At 43.1% G+C, this 17014-nt stretch overlaps 1 protein-coding gene across 1 annotated transcript in view; it reads right to left on the bottom strand.

The window, feature by feature from the left end:
* usp6nl (USP6 N-terminal like) overlaps positions 1-17014 on the bottom strand; it is a 218867-nt gene that overhangs the window by 176340 nt on the left and 25513 nt on the right. The window contains exon 2 of the mRNA XM_060903023.1: positions 7085-7171. Within this exon, the coding sequence (XP_060759006.1) occupies positions 7085-7088 (4 nt within the window). The 5' untranslated portion in view covers positions 7089-7171. The remainder of the gene's footprint in view (positions 1-7084; positions 7172-17014) is intronic.

Raw genomic sequence — 17014 nt, 5'->3', positions numbered from 1 at the left:
AAAAGATGCGTTATGGATGTGACAGAAAAAGTATCACTTTTCTTGGGTGACTGTACATTTTTATCAAACTCTGTGAGATTGTCAACCTAATGTCGAAATGGAGATATCCATTTGATAGAGGGGTCCAAGGTGAATATTAAAAAATCTTTGTTTAAAATATTTTGTATTTCATGCAGAGTTTCGGAAGGAAAAGTCAGCGTTATGGATGTGACGAAATTCCGTTATGGATGTGACGCGTCTGAAATAGATATGGCATATGTTTAGAAAATCAGCAATTTAACCACCATAACCCTTTGAAAAACTCTAAATATCAGCTAAAACTATCAAAGTTCTTAAATAATATTTAGGATGGCTATTGTTTTGCTGTTTAGTGGATTTTAGCATACATTTCTGTGGCTTGTGGCAATAATATAGAATTGTACATGATCAAAGTTGATTTTAGCTTGGGTTTTACATTATAAGAAAGAAAGACTGACAGTGACACATTAGGTTGGTTACAAATTGGTTCAACTTATTCACATCTGTAAAATACAGGCCTAGGTGATATCTCTGGGAGTGGTTTTGATGTATTACATGTTGCTTTAATTTTGCATGGTGAGGTTGACATTTACATGGAATTGCCCAAAACAGACACACCAAATTCAGCAAGGTGTACCTGTAAATGGTTGAACAGGTTCGTGGTGCCCGATGCTTTGGTTGCCACCAATTTCTTGCATTCCCGGCAGTAGACCTCTTTCTGTTGTTCGTCCGACGGTTTAAAACCAAAATATTTCCATATAATGGAGCCATTTGTCCTTTTTTTTGGTACGAGTTCTGCCCCCTCCGGGCTTTCTGTGGGCGCCGCCATGCTGAATGAGTTAACACGCCGCCTACACGCGAGGGGAGGGGGTACAAACGCAAGAAGGAGGCGGGGCAGGCAGCACCATAGCACAGTGAAGGAAATTAAGCACAGTGGTGAAATCATATTAATTTAGAGCATTAATCTCAATATATACACGATATGCCAAAATCTTTTTCGTGTTCATAAAACATATCGATATATCGCAAATCTCGATATATCGCCCACCCCTAAGTGTACCTATGATGAAAATTACAGGCCTCTCATCTTTTTAAGTGGGAGAACTTGCACAATTGGTGGCTGACTAAATACTTTTTTGCCCCACTGTATAAGGTTATCCTGCCTGTTTTTACTCTTGTAAGCTTTAAGAGGTCCTTATTCTATTGGCAGATAATTGCTTCTTCATAAAGATAAATGCTCAAAAAAGTCAAGAAAAAAAATATATATGGCAATAGAATAAGCCTATTGCAAGCTTTAAAATAGGAAAGACTACATATTTGGTTGACTAAAGAACCCGCTGCCATTATTAGTTCTAAAAACAAAAAAAAATAAAATTGAAAAAATCAGCACAAAGTTCTCAGTAAGGAATGGATTAATGAAGATAGCGCTGTGAACAGACGGGTGGTGCCACTGGTGCGTCATGTGATGTCTGTGGTTTGAAACATTTCCTCTATTTTACTTTCTAGTCATAAGATGTGAGAACTAGATGCAGGAATACAGGTAGGAACCCGAAAGCTGTGAGGGTAAAGAATTTGGGGAACGACTTACATGAAAGGAGAAACTCAAATATCGCGCATTAGTGTGGCTGGACTCACGGCAAGTCTTTCTCAGGAAATGAATCTTTACTTTGTTCCTTTCTAGTGTGAATGCATGGTTACTCTGTGTGTGTGTGTGTGTGTGTGTGTGTGTGTGTGTGTGTGTGTGTGTGTGTGTGTGTGTATCCACACCCACAGGGTACAGGTTCCACTTCTTCCTTTCTTGCTGTTTACTATGAATGTAATCATAATACTGAGTGACTTCCTTCCCTCGTTCATCCATCTTTTCTCTTTCTCTCTCTCTCCACACACACACAAAAAAGAAAATACACAGTCACAAGCATTACCTAAAAATTTAACGAGGACCAAAGTTGTGTGTACGTTGATACGGAGTTGGCAAAAAATAAATAAATAATACTGAGAACAGCAAAAACAGAGGAGGAGGCCGATATATATATATATATATATGTGTGTGTGTGTGCGCGCATGAAGATATTATAACATATATCAGGTTCTAAACCTCATATCCTTATGGTGATAAACTGTGTAACAATACACCTTACTGAGATATCGTTTGTTTTGCGAGATCTTCTTGCTTTGAATAATGACAATTTAAATGGAACTGAATGGCTACAGCCGATTTGGAAATAAAACTTATTGAATTGTAATTTTTTTTTTTTTAACAGATTTCTTCCAAATCTGTATGAATAAAAATACCATCGAACACCGATTAACGATTCTTAATTTGAACGCAGCACAACTGCTTTTCTGGCAGAGGGGTTCATTAGGGTTGAACTCCGGGCCCTGTGAAGGCCATTCGGGTTCTTCCACTCCAACCTTGTCAAACCGTCACTTTGTGCACGGGGACATTGTTGTGCTGGAACAGGGTCTGGGTGTGTTAGTTGTGCTGAAGGGAAACTGTAAAGCTACAACATACAAAGACGTTCTAGACAACTATGCTTGCAAATTTTGTTGGCAAGAGTTTGGGGAAGGACGGCACGGTGGTGTAGTGGTTAGCGCCGTCGCCTCACAGCAAGAAGGTCTGGGTTCGAGCCCCGTGGCCGGCGAGGGCCTTTCTGTGTGGAGTTTGCATGTTCTCCCCGTGTCCGCGTGGGTTTCCTCCGGGTGCTCCGGTTTCCCCCACAGTCCAAAGACATGCAGGTTAGGTTAACTGGTGACTCTAAATTGACCGTAGGTGTGAATGTGAGTATGAATGGTTGTCTGTGTCTATGTGTCAGCCCTGTGATGACCTGGCGACTTGTCCAGGGTGTACCCCGCCTTTCGCCCGTAGTCAGCTGGGATAGGCTCCAGCTTGCCTGCGACCCTGTAGAACAGGATAAAGCGGCTACAGATAATGAGATGAGATGAGAGGAGTTTGGGGAAGATCCTCATCCGGCTGTGATGGTTTGGTGTCCGAAAACTTTTGGCTATGTAATTTTCCAACACACTGCTCCACAGTCACTCGTCTTCCGCATTGTCTTGCAATATGGAAAGTAACCTGCTACAGCCGAACTTTCTCAAGCCATTGCCTGTCTGTCAGGCTGCTATTAAATGAGTCGGGATGAGCTCGTGAGCCGAGATGGATGGGAAGGTAATCTGAAGCATCTTATTCAGTTCAGTTCTTTGGTTTAGCTCGAGCACCCACACACTGGCCACTTTAACAGGAACTTGTTCTTGAGTCTAAGATTCCTGTTCTTGGCTGCAGGAATGGAACCCAACATGGTTTTCTACTGTTGCATGCTGAGATGCTTTTCTACTCACCACGGTTGTAAAGAGTTGCTATATCCTTCCTGGCAGCTCGACCCAATCTGACCATTTTCCTCTGACCCTCTCTTATCAACAAGGCGTTTGTTTCCACCCACAGAACTGTCGCTGACTCAATGTTTTTTTGTTTTTCGCACCATTCTGTGTAAACTCGAGAGACTGTTGTGTGTGAAAGCCCCCGGAGATCAGCAGTTTCTGAAATATTTATATGCCAAAAGTTCGTAGTTGGAGTTCGTTATAGCACGGTTGCCGATGTTACCCGGCCTTCTCCAACATGGTTTGGCGGTGCCTGCACCTAAACCTAACCCTAACAGTAATGAAAAGGAAATTTTTGGCTCTTTTATTTATTTTTTATAAATAAACAAAACAAACACGTTCCTTGTGGGGACCATCCAGATGTCCTGACAATGTCAAAACTGAGATTTTACTATCCTTGCGGGGACATTTGCTCCTTGGTACTACACATGCACACACAGACGGTGGCTGTCCATCGCTACCAATGACGACTGCTTCGTTAGGATGCGCAGAAACACAGACCGGCCACGAGGCCCGCACCAAAGTGACAGTGTCGTCCATAGCGGTGGCACGAATGGCCTGGCTGAGCTGCTATGGAACATCTGGTTCCGTGAGCCCTCGTATACTCCCTCTGACTCTTGTCTTCAATTGTGGACACTGAGCTTTTAACTTCGCTTCACCATGTTGCTCTATCCGAGGCGTCTGCTTTCCCACGCCCGATCGATAATTCCGGCATTCTTCATGTTCCTCTTCAAGACATCTTTGTAACTCAGTTTCTGCTCTCCTCGTCTCAGTTCTCTGTCGAAAACGGCTTTGGGTAGTCATGTGTCCACCCCAACAACGTTGGGAGGCTGTGATCAGGGCTTCCACACTTACTGTACTGGCTCGCCTGAGGACTTCTACTTGTCCTGTTATCTTATTTTGAGGATTTGACGCAGGTGTTGGAGTTGTAGCCTGGTCAGTTTCTTGAAATATTTACGGTAGAGCATCATGCATTCAGTGGCATAAAGCAGAGACGGTAAGACTGCAGCGTTGTAGACTTTCGACTTGGTGGTTCTCTTGATGTCATGGCGAGACCATTGTTGCCTTTGTAATGCACCGAAGGCTTTGGTGGCAGCTTGAATCCGGTGGTCTACCTCCAAGTCTGAGGAGTTTGTGTTGGTAACTGCACTGCCGAAGGAGATGAAACTCTCAGAACTCCCAAGAGGCGTTCCATTGACCTAAACAACGTTGCTTGACCTTGTGGTTTGGGTGAGGGTTGGTACAGGAGTTCTGTTTTCGTGGTATTGATTTTCAGTCCAAAGAGGGTCGCAGCTGTGGCAAAGCGAGCAATGATTTCCTGCATGTTATCCAAAGCTGTTGCTACAAATGCAGCGTCATCTGCATACAGCAGTTCTCGCATGCAAATCTGCCAAGTTTTGGTTGAGGACACACACCCACACCCAAACCATATGTACTGAGATGAGTTCACTTCAGGGCGGTGTTGTTTTTGGTCTGAGTGCTACGAGGCTATTTCTGTTCTACTTCAAAGAAGAGAAACCTTTGGTGCGAACTGTTATTAGAGAAAGAAAGGAAGAGGGGGAGGAAAAGACAGATCAACTATTTATTTGTTTGTTCATTCATTCAGCCTGCCTTGTTTTTGTGCATACTGCGAGCTGTTTATTGACGTCCAACCCTAATTACTTTCATAGTACGGACGATGCGTGGTTCTTGTTTAATGCAGATTTTCACTATAATATCGAATAGTTTGTATACGTGGAGAATCCGTGCTGCATTTTAAATAATTAATATTGTCTTCTTTACATGTTTTATAATCTTTACTTTTACAGTCTCTGCATGTTTTAAATTTTACTGAACTTTTATTCTATTTTATTCTGCTGGGTTTCCCCCCCATTTGAACTTCTACTTCATTTTATTATTTTATTTCTACTATTGTTTAATTCTTATTATATTTCTTCCCATTTATTTTATTCTCTATTGTTTACTGTTTTGCTTTTACTTCTGTAAAGCACATTGAACTGCCACTGTGTATGAAATGTGCTATATAAATAAACTTGCCTTGCATACAAGCTAATGACAATATCGGTACGAGAATTTTTATTTTTTTGTGGATGCTTCAAAACATATTCACTCTGGAAGAGTCTGGAACAACGGCTTTCATCGAACGTCTCTTGTTTTAGATGAATATAAAACAGAACAGGCATGTTCTGCTTGTGTCCGCATGGGTTTCCTCTGCGTTCTCGGTTTTCCTTCCGGCTCACAAAACATGCAGATTAGCTACTCTGAATCATCACTGTGTGTGAACATGGTGCATCGGTACTGCAATGGTTCCGTTCAGGGTGTATTCCTACCTCACGCGTGTTCTCCGAATGCACCACAATACTGACCGGGATAAAGTGGTCAGAAGACATCATCCATAATTTTTTCGTTTTCAGTCAAACCTTAATATTAAAACGATCAAGGCTCTTAGGCTACGTTCACACTGCAGGCTGAAGTGACTCAAATCCGATCTTTTCGCCCATATGTGACCTGTATCCGATCTTTTATTGACAATATGAACGACACAGATCCGATTTTTTCAAATCCGACCCAGGCCGTTTGGATATGTGGTGCTAATTCCGATTCCTATCCGCTCTTTTCATATGCGACTTCAGTCTGAACCGCCAGGTCGCATTCATCCGACTTACACGTCATCAACAAGCCACAAACGTCACTATTCTGCGCTGAAGTAGGCGGCGCGTCTCTCAAAAAAGTTACAACAACATGGCGCATAATCACGGGCGCAGATAGAGGGTGGGACGAGTCATATTTAAATTCACCTCGTTCGGTCCCCCCCACTTATAGGGAGGAAAAAACGTCTATGCTGTCTTTCTTTGCATAAGGCAAACCTCACGGAAAAATCAAAAGACTAATTACCATTCGGTTTATTGAGGTGCGCAGCAGTGTATACATATAGTTGCAACAACTCACATAAAACAAAACAAAGACTGATATTCAGTTGGTTGAGCTGCGCAGACTGCACAGGTTGCGAGCTCGAGCTTGGTTGCTATGGTTACTAACAACAAGTTTGACAGGCATATCGGGGTTGGGGTTGGTTTGCTGGCAGCTTTGTCCTCCCCAGTTTTTTGTCCCCCCCAGTTCAAAAAACGTATCTGCGCCCCTGCGCATGACATCAATGCGAGGGACGCTTCGGGCTGTGAAGGTTCTGAATCTTCTCAATGGAAGGATGCAGAGGTTAGGGAGCTGATTTCCATTTGGGGGGATGCAGCTATTCAAGCTAGATTGGATGAGTCCTACCGCAACCGGGCGGTTTTACTTCCGTAAACACTGGCCATGCTCACTGCGTGTGACGTCGTCGTATCCTGCAGTGCGCATGCGGAACACTTTTAGGTCGCTTTTCGTTCATACTGAGGATCACATACAAGTCGCATATATTTGTTAATGTGAACGACCTCACAAAAAAATCGGATTTCACAAAAAAATCGGAATTGAGCATTAAGCCTTGCAGTGTGAACGTAGCGCTAGAGTATATATTTACAGCCCAACACAAGGACATCTACACTGATACAGCTTTTTAGTACTTCCAACACTTATGTAGCACACACACACTTCCAGACAATAGGCAATAATTGAAGCTGACTAATTTCACTTGAGCCGTATGTCCAAGCCAGTCGGAGACCAAACAGCAAGGTGTGGGTGTGTTTGTACTCACTCATACTGCGAGGCTGGTTTGTGGTCGACAGGTGAGCTCCAGGTGAGGCTGTTCATCCACAGATGTTCTCCCCACTGCACTCATGACCTGCATGCAAGAGAGTCAGTGGTGACGAAAAAAAATCAACTCGAGGGCAAAGAGTCAAAAAGGAAACGAAAAGAGAGAATTTTCTTTTGTGAAAATGTTCGGCACGTATCGAGTCGCCTGATTCATGATTCGTTTCGCGATACTGGTGTCACGATTCAATTTTCCCATAAAAATTTTATGACCCAAAAAGAAGCCACATTAATTGTCCTAATCTTTATCTCCCTAAATATTCTTTTCTTTAAATAAAAAAACCCCTTTTGTTTCATTTTCTTAATAACCAGTAATAATTATTACCCACTTCTGTGAAGGTTGGAGTAAAACACAAGAGCCTTTTAACTAAAATATTCCTTTTATTAAAAATGAAAACGTTAAATCATGAATAGCCCTTTTCTTAATAAACATTTGTACCCTCTCCATTTGCTTCGCTTTTCTTTATCTTTCAGCAGTCTGTAAAAAGAGAGCTCTGATTTCTTGTTAAATCTATTTGTACAGTCAATCACACAACAGCGCTTTCCCATTTTAGATCTGTTTGTGTGTGGTTTTGCGGCATTAGAGCTGTGTTACTGCCGCCTACAGTGAAGTCACGTACATTTCTGCTATTTGAATAATATTGGCTGGCGTTGAGTGGTATATCAGATATATTCCATTCAGCTGGCACGATGCTGAATGAGTCAAAGACAAGTTTCATGATTGTACCACAAAAGAAAGCCAGCCAATATCATCATCATCATCATCATACAGTGCTGAGCGTAAATGAGTGCACCCCCTTTGAAAAGTAATATTTTAAACAAGATCTCAATGAACACACACAATTTCCAAAATGTTGACAAGACAAAGTTTAACATAACATCTGTTTAACTTATAACGTGAAAGTAAGGTTAATAATATAACTTAGATTACACATTTTTCAGTTTTACTCAAATTAGGGTGGTGCAAAAATGAGTACACCCCACAACAAAAACTACTACATCTAGTACTTTGTATGGCCTCCTTGATTTTTAATGACAGCACCAAGTCTTCTAGGCATGGAATGAACAAGTTGGCGGCATTTTGCAACATCAATCTTTTTCCATTCTTCAACAACGACCTCTTTTAGTGACTGGATGCTGGATGGAGAGTGATGCTCAACTGGTCTCTTCAGAATTCTCCATAGGTGTTCGATTGGGTTCAGATCAGGAGACATACTTGGCCACTGAATCACTTTCACCCTGTTCTTCTTCAGAAATCCAACAGTGGCCTTAGATGTGTGTTTAGGATCATTGTCATGTTCGAAAAGTGCACGACGACCAAGCGCATGGAGTGATGGTAGCATCATGTCTTTCAGTATAGAGCAATACATCTGTGAATTCATGATGCCATCAATGAAATGCAGCTCCCCGACACCAGCAGCACTCATGCAGCCCCACATAAGGACACTGTCACCACCATGTTTCACTGTAGGCACCAGGCATTTTTCTTTGTGTTCCTCACCTTTGTGACACCATACAGTTTTGAAGCCATCAGTTCCAAAAACATTTATCTTGGTCTCATCACTCCAGAGTATAGAGTCCCAGTAGTCTTCATCTTTGTCAGCATGGGCCCTGGCAAACTCTAGGTGGGCTTTTTTTGTGCCTGGGCTTTAGGAGAGGCTTCTTTGGTGGATGGCATCCATGCAGCGTATGCCGTATTGTGCCATGGGAAATAGTCACCCCAGTTTGGCTTTCTACTTCTTTAGATAACTGCAGTGAACTCGCATGCCGATTTTCTTCAACCCTTCTCATCAGAAGACGCTCCTGTTGACGTGTTAACTTCCGTGGACGACCTGGACGTCTCTGTGAGATGGTTGCAGTTCCATCTTTCTTAAATTTTTGTACCACTTTTGCTACAGTATTCTGACTGATAAGTAAAGCTTTGCTGATCTTCTCGTAGCCTTCACCTTTGTGGTGGAAAGAAATTATTTTCTTTGGGGAATTCTGAAGAGACAAGTTGAGCATCACTCTCCATCCAGCATCCAGTCACTAAAAGAGGTCATTGTTGAAGAATGGAAAAAGATTGATGTTGCAAAATGTCGCCAACTTGTTCATTCCATGCCTAGAAGACTTGGTGCAGTCATTAAAAATCATGGAGGCCATACAAAGTACTAGATGTAGTAGTTTTTGTTGTGGGGTGTACTCATTTTTGCACCACCCTAATTTGAGTAAAACTGAAAAATGTGTAATCTAAGTTATATTATTAACCTTACTTTCATGTTATCAGTTAAACAGATGTTCTATTAAACTTTGTCTTTTCAACATTTTGGAAATTGTTTGTGTTCATTGAGATATTGTTTAAAACGTTACTTTTCAAAGGGGGTGCACTCATTTACGCTCAGCTCTGTATATATGTATTCCTTTCAAGTGTTCAACACATTGTTCTCTTTAAAAATTCTCTCAAAATCTTCCGTATTTAATGAAGCAAATCTGGCGGCCATGTTTATTTACAAATTGTCCCAGTCGCTCAGTAGCGGGGAAGTTTTACGTCTCCGACGTGTGACGTCATGTTGCCTTGACAACTGTGCAATACTGTAAACCGTATCCAACGCTCATTCTCCATTGGGTAGAGTGACGTAATACACATAGGAGAAGCGATATGCTAACAATATCGCATGCTATCAAACCAAATGAATGAAACCCGCTAGAAGGGAATAGAGTACATTTTTATTCCATCGAAAAAGGGCCCTGTCCATGATTGTGCCCTCTGCTGTCTTAACGACACGATTACAGCTCAGAACAACAGAGATTCCGCAGCCTGATAATACTCGCGATTCATTTTTTATTTCATCAATTCGAATCGTCATAAAGTTGTCTCGCGATTTATCAATGCATGCTCTATCGTCACACGTCTCGAAAACGTACAAAAAAAAAAAACCTAGCTAGAACTCGACGTCGATGGGGATGCCTCCGCCCGGTAGACTACACGCCTTATTAAGCTGTGATTTGGGGATGGACATTTGACCTCACAGTAATCTTGACCTGGTGAAATTACTTGTAGTAGCCTTGGAGATATTGTGTTCACAAGGTTTTCGGACAGACATTTGACCTCACAGTGACCTTGACCTTAGACCTTTTGATCTCAAAATCTAATCAGTTTATCTTTGTCCCCAAAGCGCACAAATGGTGAAAGTCTGGCAGGGGCTTCAAAGTTTGGGAGAATAGCAGGGTACAAATAATTTACAGCAGGGTGCAAAATGGTAAAATGTCTGCCAGCGGCAGACATAATGCACGCAAAGCGTGCAGGGATATATATATATATATATATATACACACATACACACACAGGGGCGGCACGGTGGTGTAGTGGTTAGTGCTGTCGCCTCACAGCAAGAAGGTCCTGGGTTCGAGCCCCGGGGCTGGCGAGGGCCTTTCTGTGTGGAGTTTGCATGTTCTCCCCGTGTCCGCGTGGGTTTCCTCCGGGTGCTCCGGTTTCCCCCACAGTCCAAAGACATGCAGGTTAGGTTAACTGGTGACTCTAAATTGACCGTAGGTGTGAATGTGAGTGTGAATGGTTGTCTGTGTCTATGTGTCAGCCCTGTGATGACCTGGCGACTTGTCCAGGGTGTAACCCGCCTTTCGCCCGTAGTCAGCTGGGATAGGCTCCAGCTTGCCTGCGACCCTGTAGAAGGATAAAGCGGCTAGAGATGATGATGATATATATACACACACACATACACAGAGAGAGAGAGATGCAAGTACGAATTTTTCATGGGGCGGGCTGGTTTGGAACAGGCCATCTAAAATTGGGATAACATTTACCCGGGACGGGTATTTGAGGCGGGTCGTCTAGCTTAAGCTTGATTAGCGTCGTTACGCACGCCATTGTTTCCCACAGAAATTTTGGAGACTATGGGGGAGGCGCGGGGGTTGATTAAAATTGAGTGATATGTTAAATATTAAGTTATTACTGAAAAACTATTGATTAAAAAAAAACAGACACTGAGAAATGGTCCTATAAACAACTTTACCAAGATAAAAGATTACCAGGACTACAAAAATGCAGAAAAATAGGCTTTACTTATCCAAATGCACCTGTTGGTTTAAAAGTTAAAGTGCAGAGAACCTCACAGCACAACATGAAGTTGCCTTAAAATATAATATAAATGCCTCAGCTTTCATGTAAGAAAAAAACCTATTAATACTAGTACTGTGTGCAGGCAGTCTCTCCTGAAGACTAAATTAAACAATAATTATAAACTAATAAAATAAATGGCTCAGGCTTCATAGAAGAAAAAAAAAACTATTTGAACAGAATCTCACAGTATGATGCTGAAGCTGCCTAAACAATGGAAAATAAAATACCATTTTGGCAAAAACGTTGGCATCCATTAATTTCTTGTATTAAGTAAAAAAATATGTTGCCAGATACTGCTGACGTTTTACAGCCCAAAATATGTTCAAAACCCGCCAAAATGCACTTAAAACAGCCCAAACTGGGCGGGAAACCTCGCAATCTGGCAACACAGGCGGCAGTAATGGCTGCATTCATGTCGAGGATGTAAACACAGCTGACGCGGCAACGGACATACATGACATAGTGGATGTAATTTACGTTCACAACTTTTTTTGCTGTCAGAAATATTTAATATTAAATTTTGTGACTCGACTGACAATAGCCGGCGGCATAACAAGCCATAGCCGGAGATTTGCCGCTGGTGACCGGCTACTTTTGAGACCGCTGGTCTGGTGAAATTCCTTTCATTAGTCTTGGAGATATCGCGTTAACAAGGTTTCGGGACGGACGCACGCACGGACGGACGGACGGACAACCCGAAAACATAATGCCTCCTGCACCTTACGGTGGCGGAGGCATAAAAACAACATGCGATGACACCTGATGTGACTATTGTGTTCAAATAACTTGCTGCATTCAACAGTGCTGTGGTGTCATAGAATAATATATACAGGCAGATGGCAAATTCGAAGAAAAACCAAACGGAATAAAAGGGAAGCGAGTGGCAAAACCAAGCTGCTTCCAGACAGGTGATGTGTCGTGCAATGATGTAATTAGGTTACTAATATCCTCCCACGTGCTGCTGCGTGTATTAAAAAAAGCCACAGAGGCCCAAATGACGACGAGTTCTAATCAAGGGTGAAATGACTTTGAAAGAGGATTCATTATTAGAGTACAGATGGTAGGAGTCACAATGACTGCTCAACTGGCTGGTGTATGAACAGGAACAGTGCATCAGTTTAAAAAAATGATCAAAAGTGCACATTTCATGACCGAGAAGCTCGTCTATTAGTTCGACACGTGAAGCGAAGAACAGAAACCCAGCTGCTGTTTGAGAGATGACTGAGAAAGTCAATGAAGGACATGATCAGAACATCATGGTTGTGTTTTTTTTTTTCTAGGTCTATCCCTGCTTTAAGGCCAATTTATGCTGACAACGCAGTCCTCGCAGACAGCGTCGCAGATGGCGTCTGCGAAGCCCCCCCCCTTCGCAGACGCTCTGCGCGCACCTCCCAAAAATTGTGACCACCGCAGAAGCCTCGCAGACAAGAGGGCTCTGATTGGTCCACTCTACATCCGCTGTACACGCACTTCCGCTTCCCTACTTTCCCGGTTTGGTTTGTTTTCACGACCGCCATTTTTAAAAACACGAGCGAAGATGGAGCAGCACGAAGAGCGGTTGATCGAGGAAGTGAGGAAGTACGTACATCTATACGACTCCAGTTCTAGTCATTATAAGTAACCGGAGGATAAACACTCCACTAACCACACCCACCAACTACTCCTAGCGATTTTGCGACTTCGCGCCCCCTTGCGTTGTGGCGGTGAATAACATCGCGCACGCCTATTACTCCCCGCTCAACGATAAATTACAACTGTCTGCGAAAAGCTATCTGCGAAAGCCTTGTCGCAAGAGCATGCAGAGGCCCTTACACTACACTGCACCACGTTACACTATACTCACACTAAGACCCCGTCCACACGTAGCCGGGTATCTGCTAAATCGAAGATATTTTTCTACGTTTTGGCCTGTCATCCACATGAAAACACATCAAAAACGAATATTTAAAAAAACTCCGGGCAAAGTGAAGATTTTTGAAAACTCCGTGTATGCCTTTTCGTGTAGACAGAGATAACCGGAGTTTTGCGTTTTAGAACGTCACAATCTGCGCCAAAAAAAAATTACAACAAATCTGCCCTGACGTCAAACGTGCAACCTTTGTTTACTGCAGAAGCCAGATCAAGCATGGACTTAAGCTAGCCGCACACTACGGCGATCCACGCGGTACCGAACCGACCCATTTCAGAGCCGACTCCCGACTGTTGACGAGTGCAGTCGCGATTGAAGCGACACGTGACAACTTAATAGCTTTGTGATTGGCTATTGGATATAGTTACTGTTAAATCCAACACTTGAAGATGCTACAGGCTGAATTACAAATGACACAACATGGAATATGTAGCGCACTATCTAGGCTGCATGAGCTATTATTTCCAACCTTAAATAGTGCACTTGTATAGGGGAGTTAAAGCGATTTGGAATTCAGCCACACAACTTGAGCAGAGTGGCTTTCCAGCCCACTGTGTCTATGGATAAAGCTTCAGTCTATGGAATTACAGTATATACCTGCATTAGGTGCTACCAACACGGATTTCTCGCGCTAGAAATTGTGTTTAATGATGTCACGTGTTATATGCGAAAGATATGATTGGCTATTGCTAGCGACTCTCGCCGATCAGTCTGGCTCCCGATTAGTTTTTCGAATCGGCTGTGAGATGAGTCGGTACCATCGAAAACTAGTCTTTACGCCTGACTCGCGACTTCAGTTGGCTCGGTACGCTGAAAATCGGCGTAGTGTGCGGCGAGCTAAAGAGTAATGGATCGGAGTAGTGCCTTGAAAGCGTTAATTATTGTGCAGGTGCTATTTACATGTTTAATTTTAGAAGCCCAACTACTGCTCCAAGAGCACAGGCGATGTGATTAGGGGGTAGGATTTGGGGAAATAATGCCATCTACAGGTTTGGAATGCTTATGAATGTGATTGAAAACGCAGATGTTCGGTTATGTGTGGAAGGGATTTTTTTCGAAGACGAGGTGGTGTGGATAAAACATTTTTATAAACGGAGGGGGGGAAAATGTTCGGTTTTAAAAATACCCGGCTACGTGTGTACATGGCAATAGTAACGCTGGAAGCTACAAGCTGCAGCGAGCCAGCAGCTAAATAACTTTTCAAGTGCATGCACAGGTTGCTTGCAGCGTTATTGTGCAACGGTTACGCTTATCTATCGGATTTTCTGACCATACACCGCTACAGTAAACATAACAGCACGCACACACATTAGTTAAGTTGAGGTCTTTTATTTTACGTATCTGTGATTGCGTAGGCGAGAGCTGCATTTTCCCGTTGCTTCACTGTGGTTGTTCACTGCAGGACTTCCAGGTTCCTGGGTCAAAGGACCCGAACTACGAAGGCCAGGGTGGCTTTGTAGTGCCAGTCTCGGGCACGCGCACCAACTTGTGCATGGATTGGAGTGGTTTCACCCAATTAACATCATGTGTATTGTTAAAAAAAAAAAAGTATGCATTTATTGTAATTGGGTATTTTGTTTATGCATGGAGGTTCATTTATTTTTCACACAGGAAAAAAATATATAATTAATTCAGGGATGCGCAACAGGCACATCAGTCTCAAGTGAAATGTCAAATGAGTCTCACGTTGACAAAGATGATACGTACAGTAAGAATGTGTTAATTTTTTGTAAAATGGGCGGCACGGTGGTGTAGTGGTTAGCGCTGTCGCCTCACAGCAAGAAGGTCCGGGTTCGAGCCCCGTGGCCGGCGAGGGCCTTTCTGTGTGGAGTTTGCATGTTCTCCCCGTGTCCACGTGGGTTTCCTCCGGGTGCTCCGGTTTCCCCCACAGTCCAAAGACATGCAGGTTAGGTTAACTGGTGACTCTAAATTGACCGTAGGTGTGAATGTGAGTGTGAATGGTTGTCTGTGTCTATGTGTCAGCCCTGTGATGACCTGGCGACTTGTCCAGGGTGTACCCCGCCTTTCGCCCGTAGTCAGCTGGGATAGGCTCCAGCTCGCCTGCGACCCTGTAGAACAGGATAAAGCGGCTACAGATAATGAGATGAGATGAGATGACTCTTTGCAGGAGATAACATGGGGCCTACGGACGCTACAGGCAAGTTAATTGTCCTGCATTTTATAATTCAGCAAGACATTCCAAGTACCATATAAACATAGGTGTTGTGACTAAAGACCCTTCATAGTTACAGTGGTGCTTGAAAGTTTGTGAACCCTTTAGAATTTTCTATATTTCTGCATAAATATGACCTAAAACATCATCAGAGTTTCACACAAGTCCTAAAAGAATTCAGTTGAACTCAAGCCATTTGAGGCGAATTGGTCCGCCTCTGAAAAAACTTGCCATTTGGATTTCCCGGGAAACATTGATTTTCGTGACGTCGCGTGCGGGACGCCTCCCTCTGAATCCTACGTCAGCGCTGGTTTGTTTATGAGAAAACGACCTGATGGTTTTCTGCAAATTTCTTCAACGTTATCGTGTAATTATTAAAATGGTTAGCAGATGTATCGTAGGAGGGTGTAGCAACACCAATCATGATGGGATTAGTACTCATCGTTTCCCAAAAGACCGGACAATGAGAGAGAAATGGGAGCGCTTGGTCTACACAGGCTGTGCACTGAAACCGTGCAAAGCTCGCGCAGCCTGCTGGCGCTTCCGCAGGTGACGTCACGAATCTGGCTCCAGACTCCCTTGGGATTTTTCCAGACGTGTTTTGTTATTTTATTTTTTTCTGCTGTAGACAGATGGCCTTGTGCAAAATTTCCCTTCTGGATGAGTGTGTAAAGGGACATACTTTCATATAAAAAAAAAAAATGGTCCAGAATATGCCCTTTAAAACCATGTTGTTTTGTGCGTTTTCACGACATTCGAGTTGAATGTTAAAGTGACCCAGATCGATGTATTAAAAAGATGAATAGTACCCTGTGGAGCTAGAATAACCCCTCGCTACTTGAATCACACGCTGTATTGCCCGCTGCCTCATGCCTGTGAAGGAGAATCAGATAATGTTTACACTTGGGTACGGAAACAGCTAAAGTTTATCCTCATTATAATATTATAACGAACAAGGTCGCAACAAACATGGCGGAACCGGTGGCCTCCGACACAGAAGTGAGCGCTCGAGAACAAGAATGTTTACTCGGCTTGTCCACTGTGTTTTTCTCTCCTCTCTTTTCTGGTGCATTTTGTCTCGGACAATGTCAGATACTTCCTTAAAATCATTGGCTTTTTTGTCTCGATTTAGGAGTCTTCGTTCGATCTGGGTGATCCGCCATGTTTGCCGTGGCTCCACGATCGCGACCTCACGTGACTTTTCCGAACCGGCTGCCGAATGCGTGGTTTGTAAAGAGACTAACACGTGGTTAGGACGCCCCGCATTAGGAAATAAAATGTATTGAAACAAGATGACGCGTACCAGCTATGGGGATGGGTATCAGCTCGAACAATTCAGAAAGGGGATTAAATGATTCCTGAACCAGCACATCGACCTGTCTCACTTTAGCGTCGCCTCTCACAGGCATGCAAACTGGTCAGGGGTGAAAAAGGTGAGAAGGATGCACGGGGACAAGGCACGCGCGCAAAAGTACATTTCGTAGTCTACGTTACAAAAAAAATTGCAACCAGTGACATCTTGAATTTAATACAGTACAAAATAACTTTCCATAAACATGTCTTAAGTTACTGTTGAGTGGCCGGTAAATTGTACCATTTATTTGTCAGTGGCCGGTAAAGTTTGATATTTTGTGAAGTTAATTTTCACCCCTGTGTACAACACAGTGGGCCATTT

The sequence above is a fragment of the Neoarius graeffei genome, chromosome 21, assembly GCF_027579695.1.
Source record: "Neoarius graeffei isolate fNeoGra1 chromosome 21, fNeoGra1.pri, whole genome shotgun sequence".
NCBI lineage: Eukaryota > Metazoa > Chordata > Actinopteri > Siluriformes > Ariidae > Neoarius > Neoarius graeffei.
The sequence above is the reverse complement of the archived record's forward strand: the minus strand, read 5'-3'. Positions and strand labels throughout refer to the sequence as shown.